This window comes from Mytilus californianus, unplaced genomic scaffold (genome assembly GCF_021869535.1).
Source record: "Mytilus californianus isolate M0D057914Y unplaced genomic scaffold, xbMytCali1.0.p SCAF_10, whole genome shotgun sequence".
Classification (NCBI taxonomy): domain Eukaryota; kingdom Metazoa; phylum Mollusca; class Bivalvia; order Mytilida; family Mytilidae; genus Mytilus; species Mytilus californianus.
In genome coordinates this window covers 40,181,760-40,204,679 of record NW_026262582.1, presented here as the reverse complement: position 1 = coordinate 40,204,679, position 22,920 = coordinate 40,181,760, and the positions used below count along the sequence as shown (strand labels likewise).

The following is a 22,920-nucleotide window of genomic DNA, read 5'->3' as shown; positions in this document are numbered from 1 at the left end:
AGGAAGATAAACATTTGAATCTGTACGGCATTTGTATCAGTCAGTTTTATAATTGTATTTTAAACATTCACGCGAAATAGAATTAAAATAATCTGTGTTGCACAGAAGCGTAGAATATAATTAGGGAAAAGGTTGATACAAACGTTCAAGTGATTGTTTTAAAAAATTATTAACTTCACCTCTTTTATACAACCATGGGAACGTATGGGCACGAGTTTGTATTTTTCGTGGTAATGTATGTATTTCTAAGATACCAAAAAAGACAGGAGGGGTGAAGAACATTATGTTGTAGATAATAAAAAGCGAACAATATTTAAAAAAAAAATACATAGTAGCAACAACACGACCCTCGCTAAAATAAAACGGTAAACTTATATGCTCCGGAAGTTGGAACTTCCTTGTCCGTATATACCACCTGTCGTGTAACTAACGATTGAAGCAAATTTAACCAGTGTGTAACCAAATATATAGACTTTTGATATTCATGTGATATTACGCTGCAAGACATGATCAATGCTAACTCGAATAATTCAAGCCCTTTCCGTGTCCGATTTTCTCCCACACTTGTAGCCTTCGTAGATCAGCGGAATATAACGACTGAATTATTCGGGTTAGATCAATGCGAAAGTTTGAAATGGATATATTAGTGTCGATGGACAGACAAGTGAACTTCAGTGGGTCCGTCTTTAGAACCAGATTTGTTACGACTTGAATTGAGGAGAAATCAGGTTTTTTTCTGATTTTGTTATTCAAAAATAAGGATTTTTGTTTACAAATTAGCTTCCTGTATTTGAATAAGAGGCCGTTATATCAAAAGAACTAAAACATCATGTTAGTATGGATTTGTAAGCAAGATGAAACAATATCTGGTACAGACAATTAGTTATCCCAGATGACATGAAATATATACAAAATAATGCATCAATGTATAAATTAAAGTCTAAAATGTATAAAATAAATAAATACACTATATAAACATCTATAGATCTTTGGTTTTAAACGGAAGACAGTTTGTGTCATCAAAACTCGATACAACGCTTTGCCTTTTTCAATGTCAGTTTAAGGCTTTAGTCTGACAGGGTAAGTAACAGCTGCCTCAAACGTTTCGATGACTGAGACAATTTTGTCTGATCACAATTAGTAGCACCCATTAAAATGTAAAAAAGCTAACTTTTTATTATTATTTTTTTGTTCTAAGATTCTATTTGGACAACGATGAACATTTTGTTCCCATAATGCATCGCAAAGTTCATTTGCATGAATGTATTTCTTCATCAATAAGACACTGCTGACATCGGAATTGACAGCACCAAACCACTTCACATTTGCATGGCCTTGATACAGTCTTTGTCTGTACATTATAACCACGCCCACAACAAATGGAATTGCAATTACGATCTTTGATACATTCCCGCGCTTTTGTTCCTTCGGAATACCTACTTTGTCTGCAGAAGCTAGGCGAACTGTCTATGTGAATCATTTCCATACGCCTAGGTGGCATTTTGTTAGCCACAACACTCATTTTGGTCGAACGTCTTTTATGCGCTGTTTTCCTATTTGCATGATTATTGTCTATTTCAACTTGCTGTGAATTTTCGTATTTATTCTTCAATATTTCACCTATAATATTGAAGGGCGACAACTGTCTCCAACATGTTTGAACTGTACATGACCCGGAAACTCCATGACATTTACACTTTGTCTCTACATGATTTTTCACAACCTGAAATTTAGAAAAAAATAATATTTCAATTCATGTAAAACAAGGACGGATAATTAATAGTATTTCATAAGTGACGACGCAGTGACGTACGAATTAAATACTAAATCGGATACAAGTGATGCACTATGTATTAAATTCCATCCTCTTTTTAACAGTGATTCGGTTAATCGAGACTCCTATCTGTGGTGTTATTTTGCATGTTTTACATAGAAAAATGGTCTGTTGACCGAGTTCAGTGTTGTTTCTGTTAGTAAAGAGAATTTCATTCACAAAAAAATATAGTATTCAGTAGAACCCATAGTAAATGCATTCTAATTCTAATTTTTGAGGTACAGCGAAATAAAAAATATCAAAGTGATACCCCCCCCCCCCCTCCCCCCTTCTATGCAAAGTCCATGCGCTGATAAGGATAACACCAAAAATGATTCGATAAACAAAACAATAGATGCTCAATGCCATTGTAACGGAAAGAATTTGAGAAGGTTTTTTTTAAATTCTGGTAAAGGCTTTAGAATGAGAGAAGGATACACATGTGCACTGTTGTATCAGGATTTTAGGATGGGAAAAGGGTGCAAATGTATATTGTAGTGTTAGGATATGAGGCCATGTTATGCCAAAGTAAATTAATTGGATGACGATATGACATAGGAGGGATAAAAGTACATCATGTGAGTAAGGTAGCAATACACAGTTAGGAAAAAAACTGACAATTGACACTCATAATTTTTAACCCCCTCTTTCCCTTCCTTTCTAACAAATAAGGCTTTAAGTTTGTGTTATGTATGTGCATATGTATGGAAACAGCATCTTCCATAGATTTGATTTCCAATAGTTAAAATGGTCTAATATAATCTGTTTTTGGTGTAACCATGGCAACAATCTGCATTTATTTGATACAAAATATTGCAAAAAGGGGGGGGGGGGGCGAAAATGTCACAAAAGTCCCCAAAATTTGGTTCAAAGAATAATTTCAATTCATTACAGTGACACCTTTTCTGAAACCATTCACATTTATCTATCAAGAGGGGGAAAAAATCATATGCATTTCACCTCATTTTGTACGGGGTTCAAATTTATGTTGAAAAATACTACAATAATTTCTGGACCTATGGGCGGTACGTATGTGAAATACGGATTATCAAACAGAAAAATGGCCTATAAACATGCAAAAAACAACCTTGATGTTCATATAAACCCTTTTTGAAGGCTATATTATTCTTCAGCTATTAAAAAATCAATTTTATTGCACATGACAAAAAAGCGAAACTAAACTTCTAACTGTGTATTGCTATCTCTAAGATTCTGTAAACTGGTTTAGGAGAAGTAGCGAAAAATTGGGACGGAATGACGAACAGACGGATATTCATATAAACGTCCCCATCATTGTATTCAACAAACTTTTAAAACGGGGTTATAAAAATGCAGACTACTTAATTCAGTGCAATTAGGTTTCTACTACTATCTTTGTAGACAGCTATATTAATTACGTTATATTGTCAAGCTGACGTCACGTGACTCAAAACCACAATGAAACCCGAGAAGCAGGAATTTTTGTAGGATATTGTTTTATTTTTCCAGGAAAACATGAAAACTATTCATTTAACATCATTATACAAGGAAAAATTAATATCGTTGTGCGATATCAAATTCACTATATCCGTTGAAAAATGAAATAAACTCAAACTAAAAATGTTTTTGTGGTTAGCCACAGTAATCATTGCAAGTTTGAGACGTTCAAAACATAAAATTGTTAATAATTTTATAAATAAACATAAGAAAGTAACATTATAAAATATATTTTTCGAGTTTTAACATAAATCGTAAGTTGACGCCCTGACATATTTTGAAATTTTTTGGTCAATTTGGTTTTAATTTTAATTTTTCCCCTTCCCCATACCACATGTTAAACATACTAACTTTAATCCTTGACCAAGTCTGAACATAATTTAATACAAGAATATATAACCGACCAAGTCCCTTTCCGGAGCAAATGAGTTTACCGTTTTATTTTAGCGAGGTTCGTGCTTTTGCAAGTATGTATAAAAAATTGAAAGTTATTCGCCTTTTCTATATCTTAAACATATTGTTCCTTATCTATATTGTCTTTTTTTTTTGTATCTTCAAAATACATCATTTCTTAGAAAAGCTACATTTAATGACAATATTATTATCTCAGAACGAGGCTGTTGCGGGTTTGCCTCTTTCTGCAAGTACATCTTATGGATATGGGACAATGATTGATTGTTGGTTGCTTAACGTCCAGTGGCAAATATTTCATGCATGTTCAGGACGAGAACAAGTTATCAATAAATACAATAGGTAGGTCCTGTAATAGAGGCCGTCCGGGATGAAGGTCGGTGAAATTTGGACTGCCACGGGAAAATGAGGGTATATTCGATAAGGACAGAAATTTGGCCTTGCAACAGGCCACCTACGGACCCCTCAAAGAGTTGTTGCAAGGGTTCTTAACGTGCAAAGAACGTGGCACTCTCTTTACACGAGGCATCGGATTTAACGTCCCCATTCTGACCGGACGTGACTGCGAATTTGTACATCCCGCACAGACAAACGGACGCCCCACTTTAGCGAAGGTTTTACCGCCGGTCGGAGGAAGACCAATGGTGACCATATTTCTATTCCCCAGTCACCCTTGGGGGTGATATGGGACAATGAGAACTACCCTTAACAGGGCCATGTATAAAGTGTAAATATGGGATATATCAAAGTATCTGAGCAGATACTTCGAAAATTGTAAATATTTTAAAGGAAAAAGAATTCGATTTAAAAATACGTCAAATTATATTTAGCATTTTAAAAAAAACTGTGCTAACCGTATTTCCCAAGAGGATGTTTGTTACCGAATGAAATTAATTTCATTGTTTCTTCCGCATAAAAACTTATCTTATTAAACACTTTAACATCAAAAATTATATGTCAATTACAAATGTACACCAAATCCGTGAAAATTACATCTAGATATACATTTAAGCAAAAACTTTCCAGTCAGACTTTTTGGACATTAAAGTCACCAGAACAATTTTAAAATTTATAGCTGCAATTTTCAATGTATTTATATAAATTAACATAGATTATGAGTGTTTTCTCTACAATTACAGAATAGTAAAGTATAACTTACAAACGTCAGACTATCTTAATGGGTGTTTTTGGCCTTCGGCTTGTAGTTTATTTTCGGAAGTCCGACCCTAAGGGGCATTCGGAAACTTTTCGTTTCCATTACATGAACTACATTTTGTACATATAACGGACAATTACGTGAAATTGAACATCTTCTTTTTATGCTTGATATTTTTTTTCTGTAATTTTCCTTTTGGTCAATATCAATGACCAACCCTTGGGGGAATTCGGAATTTATACATGAACTAGATATAAAGGACAATAGAATAGGACAATGACTTGTAATAGTACAATTGCTTTTTAAGCCTGATTTTTTTCCCTAAATTTTCTTGATGTCAAAATTAACGGCATTTTCGGAAACAAATAACCTGTTTTCACTCTGAAAGTAAAATGCAATTTGATTTCAACCTCAACAACGTCTTTGATGTATTTCTTTAAAAATACAGTGTCCATCACCGAAAAGAAGAGAATTATTAGTGCAGTATTTTACTGATTTTTTTTAAGTTTCTCTTACAAAAAATCAATAAAATACTGCACGGAATTGTTATAAGGTTGACCAGTATGTAAATATCATAAAAATTCTCTCGATATTTAGATTCGCGATTATATCTGTTCATTCCTGTCTTATGATGGTTTGGCATTTAACTATATCATGCGCAAGCTTGGACGCGTGTCTGGTAGTTAGTTCTATACCATTCAGAATGCTAGGAAACAGTAATCGGTAACCAGACTGAGTTATACATCAGTTACTATATTTGAGAAAGTGTTGGTAGAATTGATATGATTTTTACGGCTTTATTGGAGTGATTCGATGGCTTGACCTTATTTCTCAAAGATTTGATTTCAGTCAGCAGATGGTAAAACTGTAAAAATGTACAGAATCAACGAAATGCGAAATATACGGAAACTTAGAAAATGCTTAAGATATAGTTTAGGCTTTTAGTCGGTCGCTTAGTGAAATGATAAGCATTTTCTTTTGTGCGTCCCCTAAGTTCTTACCCTTTTATTTTTTACTCTTCTTATAAAGTAAATTTTAACTTAAAGATTGAATGAGATTCCATATGCAGAAAATCACAAGTCGGTGACTGATTGGCCTGTTGCAAAAATAACAGTGCAGGGAATAATGATGGTGATTAATTAAGCAGTCCTGCAGCTAGCCAAATGGCGAAGATTGATTGGACAAGAAGTCGATTTAAGTACATTTTCATGATTCGGTTTGTTAACTTGATCCATTATACCTATTTATGTGTCAAAATATCTAAACAAACAAGTTTGACCGTAGCTGTAATGTGTTTTTAATGAATGATTGCAACGGCGTGTTTATTCTACACAAATATTGCACGATTTAGAGAAATCAATCTTGGTATTTACACAATGCTTTCAAATGCTCGTTCCGTATGATATAAACACTACAAAATGTTTATATGAAATAGTTTAAAGCTCATGTCCTTCAGATCTGCATTATATATGTTGAAACTGTAAACATTTGCCTATGTCTATATAATTTTGCTGCAGGTAAAAATTAATTCTTCACCATTAGTAAAAAAATGTTTAATTAGTTCCAAAATTTTATTTGACCAGACCTAGGTAGGTTTAAAGATAGTTGCTACTGATTTTCAAAACAACGTTACAATTAGATGAACAAACGATGAGTAAAAATAAATGATTTCGATATTGCTACTGTAAAATAACTAGTTGAGAGTCACAATATGAAGCTTTGTATTCGAGTGAGCATCTAGCGAACAATCACATTGTACCGATCATTTTATATTTCACAGTATCAATGTAATGAAAATCTTGCATTTGAATTATTGGATTGAATTCGGGTGTTGTTGCATGATAGCAACATGTGTTTATCTTTGGTTTACCAGCAAACCGGAGTAGCACTTGGGTCAAACTTATCAAAGTAGGGTCAAAAATTACGACGACGATTGATAAGACCGGGTCCAGCATACTAACGTCACAAAACCGTGATATGGAATTTTTTGGAAGAGTTGAGCAGAATGATACAAACAAAGAGAAGACCGATGCATAAAAAAACGCTTTGAATTCAGAGATTGAATTTTAGGATGTAATAGGTCAATAAAAATGGTTCTTACATATTTTTATTTTTTTATTATTAATCTTCATAACACAATTTGGGAAGATGATACAGAAATATTTTGTAAAAAAGTCCCTTTGATATCATTGACGACCAGAGCTTTAGCAAATAGGGTTGTACAAAAGAGCTGATTAGGAGTATTTGAGAACGTTTTAAGTTTCCATTCGTCCATTTGTGCTCCTACTATTTTTCTGAAACCATCAGTTTACTTGTTCTTTTCTGCTTGTTCCGATGTGCTCCTACTATTTTTCTGAAACCGTCAGTTTAATTGTTCTTTTCTATTTGTTCCGACTCCTATGATAACCGTGTTTTGCATCAACTTTGGTTTCTTTCATTATTTCCAACTTTCAACCAAAACTTTTTGACAGAGCTTTAAACCAACATAGATTCTCAAAAAGCAAGTGACTAATTCTTAAAGAAACATTCAATTATTATAAACATCGTTATTTCTTGACTGATTTTTTTCAAGACTTGAAAATCGATATTTCTGTGCATTTTTTCATATAATTTTGATAGTCATTTACTGACTATCTAGCATATATTTCATAATTGCAATCGGTTTATTTAAAATCAAAGTATATATCATCGCTAGAAAGAAAACGATAATTTATTGCAGCCATTTCTACGCACAAACCACACTCTTTCACGTAATTTTACGAATAATTGAAAATAATTGTTCAACGTACTGTCTATACATTTATTCAAGGAAATGCGTTTCTTTATGATAAACACTTGTATTTCTTTTATATAAAGTTGAACAAACCAATTAAATAAATTGCTTGTTTATTTCGACTTGGCATGTCGAAAATGTATTATAGTATCATTGTTGGTAAAATAATTCGCACAATAAATGTGCACCAAACACGTGCATTTTTCAATCACACGATGTACTAGCAAACATTGAAAGCCAGTTAGTTTTACTTATTTTTGATGTTGTGAAAAATCAACTCATGTTTGAAAAGATTATACATATACTATCAGAAATATTACCCTTTTAAGTTCACCTGATGGGAACAAACTAAAGTTATAGGATCTCGGAAAGGAAATACATATTTAAGTATAAGTAATATTGCTCTATTAAGTTTACTTAATCGGGTTACAGCTTAAATATGAAGGTAGTACACCTATATCCCTTCTTCAAATATTACAATCCTAGTTATATACAAACCATTATGTGAGTGAATCGCGTGATTCTAGAGTAGAGGCGATAGATACCAAAGGGATATCCAATCTCATAAGTCGAAAACAAACTGACAATGCCATCACAAAAAAAACAAAAAACGACCATAAAATAAACAACAGTACACAAAACACAACATAGAAAACAAAAGACAGAGCAACACGAACCCCACCAAAACCGGGGGTGATTTCAGGTGCTCCGGAAGTCAGTAAATCCTGCCCCACATGTGGCACCCGACATAGTTATATAAAACCAACATGTGAGTAACACTCATGATTCTAGAGGAGGGGAGACCAAGTCTACTGACAAGGTAAACGCCTGTTATGCATGCATTACCTATCATGTCATAATCAATAGCTAATGTTGCGACAAGGATACATATAATAAGAGGGAACCATGTCAGGTAGACGCTTGTTGGGATCTAAAATCTTTGACAAAATCAACCAGTGTCTGGGTTGGGGTCTTCCTTTCTGTATTCTTTAAATTTTAAGGCTGTTTTTCTCTATTCTTTACTTGTTTGTCCATTTTTCTCTATTCTTTATATTCAAGCACCTCGTTTGTAAACCCAATCTAGACCCTCATTAACTGTCTGTTTACAGATGAGACTGTAGTTGAAAGTAGAAACTATAATGGTCAACCAAAAATGATTAAAACACACATATTTTCGGATTAAAATTATTATTTAGGATTATAAAAATTATCATTCTTGCTATTCCAGTGGCCATAATAATGGCTCTTGTTTTACAACCTTTAAATGCCATTTTAAATATGGCAATCTTTATTGTATCGCAATGTGTCGTGAAAAACAGCATCGCATTAAATTCTGATGCTGCATAATGATTCCAAAATTGCAAAAAATACAAAACCAAATATGATCTTCTTATATAGTATGCACGTTTTTGATTTTCGGGTGCCGACCCCTTGTACAATGTATATAATTTACAATTCTATAAGGGTGCACGTACTTTTGCCAGATGTATTGAGCTGTCTGTATCTAGTTCACCTATATCTAGAAAGGCATGCGGTGTGATCAAAGTTCAAGGGGAGACAACCATATGGCAACTGACAAACAAATTGATAGAAGCTTAACACGTTTGTAGATTTGCCATTTTTTTCCTGATGGATCAAGAGGTTATAATATACACGCGCCTGATAAATAAACATTTCAAACTTAATGTGTTTGGTATATTTAAGAATGAATGCATAATACGTTTGAAATAACGATAATTTGATCACTCAAGATTCTCCACACTCAATCACACATTAATACACGTGAATGAGCTAAAAATACAAGAAAAGAGTATGTTTGTACCAATTCTGGCTGTTTGTTTTTAAATATACGGACTATTTCCTTAACAAGCTAACTTAAGGTGGTACATAAAACTACAGGGAAATAACTCTGTAAAAATCAGCTGAACGTTTTAATCACGTTCTATTGTTAAGGAAATATTAAGCTTCTCAATGATCAAAATTACTAGTGGTGTTTGTTAAACTGCTATAAGCCATTGAAATTTTTCCAATAAAGTGTGTGGTTCAAGTTTTTTGAAATATTTATATTTATGTCAAAAGGTCAAGTTTTGTCCAAATTTTATAAAAATTAAACGAGCCAAATTAATTTTAGGCAAGGTGTTTGGTACCACCTTAACAAAATAAGTTCTGTTTTTTCCTAGCTTTGTTAAAAAGAGGCAGATGATACCAACTGGACTTTCAAAGTCATAAATCGAGAAACTTGGGGTGATCTTTGGTGCTCCGGAACGGTAAACAGATTCTGTTCAATTAGTGGCACCCGTCGTGTTGCTTTATCATTAGCTATGATATAAAATAAAAAGAAGAAGATGTGGTAAAATAATAAATGAGACTACCATCCACCAGAGACCAAATGACGTAGAAGGCAGCAACTATTAGTCACTGTACGTCCTTCAACCAAGAGCAAAACATATACGGCTTAGCAGACTAAAGAAGGCCCCGACATGACAGATTTAAAACAATTCAAATGAGAAAAAAATGAATAACAAATATGATATACAACAACAAACGACAACCACCGAATCACTGGCTCCTGAATTAGGAAAGAAACATATAGAATGCTGTTGGGTTCCTATCTCCCCCTTGTTTACCCTAATTCTTCTTTCATTATACACACCACCAAATTATCCATATTTCGAACAGACATACACATTTATGGATTACAATAGGCAATTAGAGTCGATTGGCAAATATAAATTCAAAAGAAAATGGTGATGTTGGTTACTAGCGTTCGTCACTACTCGGCCGATTCCGTACCTCCATCGTACATATGATAGAAGGAGAGAAGCGGAGTCACCCGAGGTTAGCCGATTGGGGATACTAGTATACGTCAATGAGACAGCAGCCAACGGCACTCACAAAACAAAAGACCATAGTTGCACCCTAAGTATCTTCCCCATCTTTCTCATGTTGATATATACTACTTCATAATTAATAATTTTCTTAGACCATGAGTCGGCTTTATGTGATGTTTGCTCGAAAGGTAACTGTTCGCAGTTTTATATGTTACCTTACTCGGTCACTTAATTCTGCCTCTTGCTACTACTCATATGTGCCGGTTAGTCGGGCAATAAATAGCATTTTACTTTTTCAAACACTTCTGGTTGACCCGGTTGGGAATTAAAACGACGACTTCTCATACTTATTGCGATCACGCTGCCCCGAATCGCCCCCGATACCACCGAGGGGTTTTAAAGTCACGCAAAAAGTGGGAGAGAAAAACGCGTTGCTGTTCATGATTGAGTCATGAAACCCATTACATTGATGAATCAATACTAATGTTAAATAAAAATGACTGATCGGAACGTATTCATTCAATACAAAACGTGGAAAATTTAAGAGAATATGCCCCAAAATCACTGTTAAAATATCCTAAAGACAAAACATTTGTGGTTCGCTTACATTTGTGGTTAGTCATTAATCAAATTCGATATATGCTACTGGCATTTATACTTTTCAATACACATTTTTTACATAAAAATCATTGTTATTTGTCTGATAAGATATATAAATCTGTCAAAGGCAATCACATAAAATGTTATCACGTGATAATATCTTTTTTAAGCAAAAGTGATTTACTAGAATGTAAAAACCACAATTAAAGAAAAATCATATGTATAGTATACTTGAAAAAAAAAGCAAATTGACTATATTCAAGCCCTGTCATAGACACATAATTGATTTTTAATTGCTTTAGATACCATATTTCGAAAAAAAATGTATGTTAAAAATTAACATGTACCCATTGCTTAATCTAAATGTATAGTATACTTGAAAAAAAGAAAAGTGTACTATATTTAAGCCCTGTCATACACAAATTATTGATTTCTAATTGCTATAGATGCACGAGAAAAAATTGTCACCCACTAAGCCATGTGGCCCGAGAACACAGTTATTTCGTAGTGCATTTCTTTTAGACAATAAATTCAAATTAAAAAAAATCGCAACTGCTCTATCTCAAAAAGATTTTTACAGTGTAGTGTACTACTATTGAGAAAAATAATATCAAAATTATAGAAACTTCTACCAGCTCTAACTCAAAATATTGACAATTCTGTGTTAAGGGGGTCTAAAATTCAGTTTGACAGCTTCAGACATACTAATTTTTGACCTTTTTTAACTGGACCAAATCACTACTAACATAAAGATATAGCACCCAAATTTTTTTAACATGTAACTGCATCCCCTAACTTAATATTTCATGCATAAAATATCAAGAAATAACATGGGAAAATGTATGAAAAAAATTGGCAAGTTATACACTGTTCACACACAGGGACTATATTTGTAAAGGACGATAACTGTGTCATCGGACCATGTTTTAAGAGTAGAATATCACCCAAACTAGGACAAACTAACAGATTGATCGACTGTATGTGTCTACCATAATTTCTGCTACTTAATCACTATCATCAATTACGAAATGTAATACGTAATTGTTGAATTTCCAAATCAGAATGAAAAATTAATAGTTTTCATTTTATCCTCTAGTTTGATCTTTCAATTGCATTATTTTTTTTTCCAAAAAAGGTTTGAAAAGAATTTTTATCATCAAATTCCAAAACTTAAAAATCCTGAAAATCGAAAATCAATTTCTATACCAATATAAGATATTAAATCTTTAAGAATTTGATAATAGGTAAGATGTTTCCTATTTTTTTATGGACGTTAAGCAAAGAACAATCAATAATAACTACATTTTGCTTCGACACTCGCTTTAGAAATGGAGCAGTTAGAAAAAACTGCTAAACCTCACTGCAATATAGGGCCATATCAAAGTTATTATCATACCATCTCCCTAGCAACAGAAACAAACTTACTTTCTTTAAGATGAAAAACAAATCAACTCACTTCTGCTTACCGTTCGACTTCACATATATGCAAATGTACAGCTAGCAAATGTTCAGACCATTAAAATAGAATAGAGAACGGAATTTAGTGTTTAAAACTCCAATAGACCTTCGATATGTTAACATAAAAAAGAGGCGAAAGATACCAAAGGGACATTCAAAATCAAAGTCAAAAATAAACTAACAACGTCATGGCAAAAAAAAACAAAAAAAAAAACAAAAAGACCAAAAGATAAACAATTGTATACAGAACACAACAAATAAAACAAAGGGCATAACTCTTTTAAAATAATTGATCGGCACTGATTTTCGAACTCGTCCAAGACATTGATGATATAAACCTATGATACAAGTTCCATAAAAATCTGGCAAGAATTGTACTCGTGAGACAGCTAACAAAACCGGACGGACGGACGCCCTATATTTCCATGTCCCCCGCATCGCGTTACGCGGGGGACAACTAAAGACGCAATAAGAATACATACCTTTATACCTAAATGGCTATTATGTCTGTTTACTCTAGCTAAAACATCCTTTCCATTTCGTTTCGCACGTTTTAAAAATCGTCTTGTAAATTTAAGTCCGAATTTTATATTATCTCCACAGCCACCCCACCGCCATGCTTCTTCGTTTTGTAAATTTTTCGACTCATCACACGTGCACCTATCCAGACGACCCGTGCTACATCCACGTGAAATCGAATGTACAAGTCCAGCAGACGACACAGCAAATAAAAATGACGTTTCTTTAAAACCTGAAAAAAGATAAATAAATTTATTCCAAATTAAAAGGGCAAAATTGTATAGGCAGTCATCTTCGATGTAATATTAGTATGAATATTTATCCAAGTCTGTTATAATGCATGAGGGTCTACATTGAGTTAGGGTCTAAATAAAGTGACGGTCTTTATTTCTGTATTGTTATTTTATTCAATATTTTCTATTCTGTATACTCTAGCACCCCATTACTCTTTTATCTTTTGCCCCATTTTACTATATTCATTATGTTTTGGTCTATAATCTTCTGTCCTGTAAACCCCATTTTAGTACTTCTTCTCATCCATTCTCTCATGCATAACAACTTGTGTTTGCGAATTTCTAGTGACGTAGGACTTTGAACACACTCCACTCAATCAATCGGACTTATTTGCTATTTTCATAATTGTGGTTTATTGGTTCTCGAATTCATCGCAAACCTTTAACACGGAGTTGATTTACAAGATACAATTTGATAAAAGCTCCTATCTAGAAATTTTCTTAGTTTTGAGACTAGGCGAAATCTAAAGTAGACGGTTCTGATTATGCTGTAGTGATCATATTGCATATTGGTTTATCTGTTTTCAATATCTATTTCCTAGACATGTGATCTGAAACCTTCTCTGTGATGCCCATATAGAAAAAGACCTTTCACATGGTAAATAAGGCATTAATGAATCGCCTAGTGTATATATATATATAGATCGCTATCATTTTAATAGATCATCTTCTGAAAACTTCTAATTTTCTTTTTTTTTTGGGGGGGGGGGGGGGGGGAGGGGAGGGGAAGGGGTAATATAAAAAATTAATGTAATCTTTTCAAGATAATTTCTGAGATGCTTTAGACGATTAACAATACCAAAGTCTCAATATTTAAATCTTAAATAAGATAACAATCTTTCAATGGTATTTTCAAACGTGGTGTATGAACATAAACAAGATTTGTAATAAAGATACCGTAGCTCACTGCTCTATATAGCTCTTTTGCAACGAGTCATATTGTCAAAGGAAAACTAAGATCATTTGCACTTAAAAGCAGCAGACATTTTTGAAAATAATTATATCTAAGACCATCAAATTTAATATTTTAATACATATGCATTAAGTTTCTTTGAAGGTTCGGTATATCTCGCAGACAACAAGTTATACTGCAAAGAAGTAAAATTGATTGTTGAATACCTCAAAAATGCCACAAAAGTGCAATAACATTTCAAATATGTAAAGCGTCATACATCAAGATGGAAATTCCGTTTAGGTGCATTTTGTTTAATAAATGAACAAGAAGTAATTCCAGCAATCAGTGTAGCGCTTAAAGCTTGTATGATCAAATTCTTAAAACTTTTGTATAATCAAATTTTTAAAACTGTTGTTGTGTGCAAAACTCACTTTCCCATATTTTGTCACAATTAACATCGAATTTATTTTAACTTTCATCGTGTCGAGGGTGGTCTATGAGGGTTGACTTTGTTAAACCGCATAATTACTTTGTAATTTGCAAATAAAACGTTCATCATTGACCGCGGATGAGAATGTAAGTGATTGTCTCCTATTTAGTTAAGTTGTTCGCGCATGAATACATTAGCAAGCAAATGACATTCGGAACAACTCCTTTTCTATTGTCACCGTGCCATCTGTCTGGGTTAATGCGATGTTTGTGACAATTTATCCGACATGAACAAGAGTTTAGTCATCTTTTAATATCAATATATTTGAATAATAATGTTTTTGAACGGTCTTAGCTGCACTCAAATCCTCTCAAATCGTTTAATAATATTTTATATTTGCCGTACCTTAAAATCGATCTTAAATACGGTAATAATGTGAAATGGCATTCAGTGCATCAAAAAATATTACAAGTGCAATATTCTAAGACATCTAGTAAGTTTACTTTACAGATGTATACTTCTGCGAAATTTTAAGCTTTTAATTTGTACCATGGAAAAAACGAGGTATCAAGGTGTATTAATTCATGAAACTAAATCCCTACACTCACTTGACAAAACCCAAAGCAGAGGTTTTACTCTTGGTTTGCCAATTTTTAATTACATCAATCTATCTTTGCCAACATTCAATTACACCAATTTTCTTTGCCAGCTTTTAATTACACCAAATATCTATTAGTTGAATGAATAAAATGAACAAAGATTTGATGAGCATACAATTGTATAGTCTATTTCAACTTCATAAGTAAGTTTGTAAATTGGTAGCGAAAAACACCATCAATCAATCATATCTAGTTCAAAGAAACAAAGACACATACATGTACATGTAATTGCCTAAAAGGTAGCTATTCTCTGAATTTGCCCGCATCCGCTTTTTAAAAGTTTGAACAGCTTAATAAACAAAAGTCACTAAGCAACTTTAAACAGGAAGGATTGAAATTGGACAGCCATACCCTCTTTGTCTTCTTTATTCAAGGGAGTTGCAATCTCAATAATTTTTTTTCTTCAATACTTTTAATCGAAATTTTATTCCTAAATCATGTCGATCAGTGTTGAAGCACCGACATTTTAATTAAACTTGCATTCGAACATATAAACGATAGTATATTTGCAATAAACTTTTGTATAAAGCCAAACAATTCTACAAAAAATATCTTGATTTAGTCTGTCTGAAAAACAGACATAAGCACAAAATTGATGGTAATTGAATGGGACAACCTGATTAATCTCGCGCAATACTTGTTGTCGGCTCCATAAATATCTTCTTTTATCTAGTGTGTGATAACTGCTGTTATCCACAAACAAAAAATGACCATCAAATTAAAGGTGATATTTATCTCACAAAATAGATGTTAGTTTAAGTAGTTCCAACAGTTTATTGTTCTTGAGATTTACTATTCAATATCGCTAACGGTATAACTTACTCATTAAAGGTTAAAGTTTTTTTTCAGAGAAATCAGATAATGATTGATTGTTGTTTGATAAACGTCCAGTGGCAAATAGTACACAGACGTTAACTTTTATGTGTTTAACCTCCAGTGGCAAATAGTTGAAAGGAGTTGACTTTTAAGTTTGCTTCACTTATATACATGTTTTAAACACGGTAAAGACGACTAGAAGAACGAAGACACACGATGTTAGAGTACAACCCCGAGACGACTAGAAGGACAAAGATACACGATGTTAGAGTACAACCCCGAGACGACTAGAAGAACTAAGATACACGATGTTAGAGTACAACACCGAGACGACTAAAAGAACTAAGATACACGATGTTAGAGTACAACCCCGAGACGACTAGAAGGACAAAGATACACGATGTTAGAGTACAACCCCGAGACGACTAGAACAACTAAGACACACGATGTTAGAGAGTAACTGACTCTTTCGGTGATTGAGTGGATTGATTGTGATCAAAGTTGCAGGAAAACATTTCCAGAATGTCATTTTGGATAGTATGAATTTAACTCTAAATCACTATCATATTGCAGACAAAAGAACTGGTTCTCTTCAATGAAGAGCAAGGACGAAAAGTAAATAAAATTCATATAAACAAAATAAAAACATATAAATTCACATGCAAAATCTGCTATCGACGTCGCTTTTCATTGCAGCGAACCAGTTCTTTCAAGAAAAAAGGGGGAATTTGTATCATATTATAATTTTAAAATCAAATTTGGGGCTTTTGGAAACGACTTCAGGAATAAATGACTTTCTATAATGGGCTTTAAAATAAAAAGAAAAGTTTTAAATTTCGTGTGTCCGAAGCGATTTTCTGGATTTCCTTTCTTCGTCAGAAACATTTGAATCCAGGGACGTAAACATACGTGAAACGCTATGATCTATCTGACCAAAAAAGATCTTAAAAAGAAAAGCCTAATTAATAGAAGGTCAACTTTGCCTGGGAGATTTGGAAATTTATTTCTAAATAATTTCTTTAATATTTAGAATTAACTTCAATAGCATATACGCACTGTGTAACTGTACCTGAGGGAGTTTTAAAAAATCGTTTCTAAATAGTTTCTTTAAGTATTGAAGTTAAGGTCAATAGCATATATGCACTGTGTAATAGACAAAATACGTTATATATAAGTGTTTATCATCGGTATGTGTACAACAATTTACCTTACAAATGATATATCATATAGACAATAAAGATACAGTATAAACTGTAGTGTTTTGACTTCGTTCAATTAGTTGTCAATGTTTTTCATTCTTGTATGTTTTTTCACACATACCGCGCACTGCAGGTGTCCCAATTATTCATAGAATAGATACATCTTAAATACTTCTCTCATAATTTCTATGAGTAACAGTTTTCAAAGTATACTGTATGGCAATATAGTGTATCCACTTTAAGTTTTGTTCAATAAACGGGGAAATTTTATTTTATAAATGTTCTAACAAAATTAGTAATGAGGTACTAATATTTTTCTACGCGAGGATCTGGATGGGAGTTTTTCATTTTTGCATTCTTATTTAAAGAAGAATTTCTCTTTTTTCAGTTTTTTTGCCCAAGTTATCATTTTTTTTTTTAATACTTAAGCACCCGATTATTCTCTATTCTTTATTTCGTTTGGACCATTTTTCTATATAATAATAACATTCTTTATTTTTTCCCCTATTATTCTCTATTCTGTAAACCCCATGAAGATCCTCTTTTATGTCCAACCTAGAATAAGGGACATAGCTCTTAGAACGACTGGTACGTTTGTCAATCGCCTAATCTCGGGTGAGTCCGCTTCTCTCCATCTGTACGGAATCGGCCGAGTTGTGACGAATGGAACGTTTGTGTCAACCATTTTCAGATATTTATTGAAGGCTTCTAAGTTACACAGATCATTTGAATTCAGTTTCAGATGAATGCTTTACAATCATTGGTGAAACATACAACCCCAAACGCATTACAGATTGAAAGAATTATCTCCAGGTTTACCCAGGTCTAAACATTTCGCTACAAGTTCCATTGTCCGTAATGAATTTATATTTATCGAGCCATTTGGACAACTTATTCATATATTAGTCTCTGTAACCTTTAATCCAATGTTGGGGATTCGATTGCGTATTTTTTATGCTAACAAATGGTGAAACTGGTTGAAGCAGTCACGAGCTAGGTCATTTCCGTTTTCGGTTCAGCTGCAGCAGATGCACCTCTCTATCTAATTTAAACCTCTAACAAAACTGACGGTAATGCATGCTGTACTGCGTGATACTTTAAGACATAACACGGATTACACAAATATTATAAACGCATTCCATTTTCATTTCTGACTACAATGCAAACCGTTGTTTTTATTACTTATACAATCAAGAAACTATGCCAAAATATTAATTTTATTCAATCTTGAGCGTTAAATATTTGTTATCTCAAAACTGTGACAACCAAACGCATTCTGCCCTTTGTTATCAAAATATGATACACCGCGTTTCAAAACACCGTTGAAATTGTATGACGGGACTACAAATCAGCACATGTGGCTGTACGATGGCTGTTTGTTCTTACAATAAGATTAAACATTTAAATACTGTAAACAAAATAATGTTCGCAGTTGACTAATTTACGAGACTTTCGCGAGTAGAAAAATTATCCGAATATAAATCGTTACGAAATGTCATACTTGGATCTTCCCATTTATGACTACAGAAAATCGCTCGAAAGTCAATCGATGCGAAATCGGTTAGAAAAAGTTAACAGGGAAAAGTAGCCGTGGAAAACAGTTGGTTTACAGTATTCATTGGTCGTCGTTTCATGGAGCACGATATCATCGAGAACACTTACACGATTAAATCAGTAGTTATATCCCACTGCTCTGTGAATGCTACCTCGCGAGTAGGAGTGATCGATTACGGTGAGGGCCTGAATTATTCGGGTTACGAGGACGCCTGTCAGTGAATTGCGTATAATAGAAGTCTTATCAATCTTGCCATAAAACGAATGCAGTTTAGACAGATAATAAACGTTTCTATTTCCAATTTAGACAGATAATAAACGTTTCTATTTCCAATTTAGACAGATAATAAACGTTTCTATTTCCAAGCGCGATGTAATAGTTACAACATATGTCATTGTGCTTAATAAGGAGACGTCAGGTGTTGGTTATCGCAGTCTCAGAATACGTTTTTATAAAATTTATAAGAGGATGTGGTATGGATGCCAATGAGACAACTCTCAACCAGAGACCATATGGTGTCCAGTTAGGATTTTTTTTTCTATGTCAGATTTCACTTATATCTGGTTAAATTATGTTCAACTTGTCTAGTCTCTTGAAGGGACCGATTGGTCTAAGTAATTAATCTGCAGCTATTAATAACCTGTCAACACAGGTCCAGTCAGTTCGAACCCCGCTTTTGGCAAGGTAATTTCGACTCCAATTTTCTTTGAAAAGTACGGAAGCCTTTTAGGGCCATGCCAATTTACTTTTTACAATTGAAAAGGAATGCCAGTTTTGCTGTTGAAGGTCGGTAGTTCTCTCCGGCTACTCCGGTTTTCTCCTCCAATAAAAATTGGCCTTGATGGATGGATGATAAACAATAAGAGTGCAATCTTTCAACCCTTTTCGGGGGACAACATGTTAATGTGATATGAAATCTGCTCTTATCCAATGATACGCTAAGCAGTGAACAAGAAAACGCTCAGCATGGATTTTCACGTGCTAGTTTTTATAAATGAAAACAACAGTCAACAGGATGAAACGTAACCCTATCTAGACAAAATGTTTCGACTACGAATGGACCCTTCTTTGCTCTTATTCAGTAAAGCCGGTTGGTAAATCAGAGCAGCAAGTATCAAGTTTTAAATATTTTCATGACGTCAACGAAGATGGTGGCCGAAACCATCGAATTAAGTAAGACATTAAAAGAGGGTCTGGATGGGGTTTACAGAATAGATAATTATGAGCAAAATGTGCAGAATAAAGGACTAAAACATAAAGAATAGAGAAAAATGGGGTGCTAAAATATAAAGAATAGAGAATAACAGGCAAAATCTATAAAGAATAGAGAAAAATGGCCTAAAAATTAAAGAATACAGATATGAAGGACCCTATCCATACCCTCTTAAAACAGACTGAACATTGAAGCTAATATTAAAATTATTAATGTTCAATATCTTAATTTTTGATATTGTTAAAAGCAGACACAGAAAAGCTGTGCAGCCATGATTAGAAAATGATGTCGAAAAAAAATTCAATTAAAACAATACTTGATATTACATATTGATAATCTAATTGGGTCATTTTTCGCCAATCACGCATGCGCAGCAACATGTATTCTTCAGTATCGAAGCCTTGTTGATCCAAAGAAGAAGGGTCGAATATAATAAGTTCTTCGGGTGCATTTACATTGAATGTTAAATAATTACAAAGATGATTCAGCTCTTCAATCTTCAAAGAAAGCCGCCGACAGAATGTCATAAAATGTATTGATTAATTATATAACTCTATGCAATATACTAGTCGAAACTTTGTGTTTTGATCATAAAACAAAAGCGATTTAGACAGATAATAAACGTTTCTATTTCGAAGCGTGATGCAATAGTTACAACATATACCATTGTGTTTAATAAGGAGACGTCAGGTGTTGGTTATCGCAGTCTCCGAATACGTTTTTGTAAATAAAAATTATAAGAAGATGTGGTATGATTGCCAATGAGACAACTCTCCTCCAGAGACCAAATGGTGTACAGTTCAGATTTTTTTTTCTGTGTCAGATTTTACTTATCTCTGGTGAAATTATTTACAACTTGTTTAGTCTCTTGGAAGGACCGATTGGTCTAAATAGTTCATCTGTAGTTATTACTAGCCTGTCAACACAGGTCCTGTCAGTTCGAACCCCGCTTGCGACAAGGTAAGTTCGACTCCAATTTTGAGTGAAAAGGAATGCCAGTTTTGCTGTCGAAGGTCGGTATGTCTCTTCAGCTACTCCGGTTTCCTCCTCGAGTAAAATATGGCCGTCACAATAAAGACAAGGGTGTTGAAAGTGATGTGGATAGTTGACTCATTGATAGTTATACAACATCTCCTTATTTTTATATTTTACACCAATAAAAAGCAACCATTAGTTTTTGAGATGATGACTGGTATGAATAAATATGGTCCTCACACTTGAAAAGAGATAGGTGCACTTCAAGAATGGATCTAAAACCTAGCAAAACATTTTATAGCATAGCAGCCACTCTATGGCATAGTTATCACTCACATGGCATAGAAACCGCTCATACACAAAAAGAGTACTTTTCATTCTCAATTTTATCTTGCATAAAAAACCGGAAAAATTGAAAAATGGATGACCAATATTAAGAGTGCAATCTTCCAACCATTTTCAGGGGAAAACATGTTAATGTGATATGAAATCTGCTTTGTACAAGAATTACGTGCTCCTTTTTATAAAAGCTAACAACTGTTATAGTCAACAGAAAGACATGTCACCCATTTCGACTCCGAATGGACCCTTCTTTTCTCTTATCCATTAAAGCCGGGTGGTAAATCAGAGCAGCAAGTACCAACTTTAAAATCTTTTCAAGACGTTAAAAACGTAGTTAGTAGTCGAACCTAACACTTCCCGCAATCGATGGTATAGCCAGAAATTACTACGCAAAATTGAGGCCGGTCATAAAACTATTAATGTTCAATATCTTAATTTTCGATATTGTTAAAACGCAGACAGAGAGAAGCTGTGCAACAATGATTAACAAAGAAATGTTGAAAAAAGTTTAATTAAAACAATGCTTGATATTACTTATTGATAATCTAATTGGGTCAAATATAATAAGTTCTTCGGGTGCATTTACATTGAATGTTAAATAATGACGAAGATGATTCAGCTCTTTAATCTTCAAAAAAAGCAGCCGACAGCTTGTCATAAAATTTATTGATTAATTATATAATTCTATGCAAGATACTAGTCAAAATTATGTGTTTTGATCATGTCAAGAAATAATTTTTTAAAATTTGTAAATAACAGTACATGGATTCCTATTTGTTTCCGTGTTCTATTGCGTTAAAATTAATTACGACAGAAGGCGGACATCTTGTTAAACAGACAAGTAATAAGTTTTTCGCAAATGTAAACGTCTTATAAATAAATTAGAATTGAAGTCATATCATTTATTCTGTCAGCTTTTTAAATTTGTAACCTTTTGTCAAAACATTGTTGAAAATAACGACATCAGCACCTCAATTGCCGTAAATGGTCACCTTTAAGGTCGTGAAATGACAAGTGGCAAGAACGGTTGATATGATTTGTCTTGTCATATCTCATCATGTTAAACGTCACATTTTTATAGTTGATGAGTTTATTTGGTTGTAAGCTAAGATTGTATATGATACAAAATGTTACACTAAAAAAGGGACCATTACTAAACTGTAATCGTACAATTTATTTCGTTGAAAGCTATATCTCTAAATTAGTTTTTAATCGTGTTTTTTTCGAACTGTAGTACTTTTGATTTGATACTATAATACAATAATGTCCGCAACGCGTATTATAATGCAGTTAGCTTCATCGTCCGGTCACACCACTTAAGGGTCGGCATGACCTATTGCAAGCAATTCGCTGTTTCCGAATCTAAGGGATTATGGGTAGTTTCATTGTTCGTAAATGAAAACAACGTCACACCATTGGTTAATATTCCATTGTTTAGGACGTTTTATGCCCATCACAACTTTCCGGTGTGCGCTTTTGAAAATTTTAACCCAGAATGCATTAGAT

The 22,920-nt window shown here is 33.5% G+C and overlaps 1 protein-coding gene across 1 annotated transcript in view; it reads right to left on the bottom strand.

Annotated features, from left to right (window-relative positions):
• Window positions 1-832: 832 nt before the first annotated feature.
• Window positions 833-22,920, bottom strand: part of LOC127718111 (protein Wnt-9a-like) — a 50,053-nt gene continuing 27,965 nt past the window's right edge. Inside the window, exons 3-4 of the mRNA XM_052224052.1 lie at window positions 13,001-13,269; window positions 833-1,723 (exon numbers count right to left, since the gene is read on the bottom strand). Of these exons, the coding sequence (XP_052080012.1) occupies window positions 1,250-1,723; window positions 13,001-13,269 (743 nt within the window). The 3' untranslated portion in view covers window positions 833-1,249. The remainder of the gene's footprint in view (window positions 1,724-13,000; window positions 13,270-22,920) is intronic.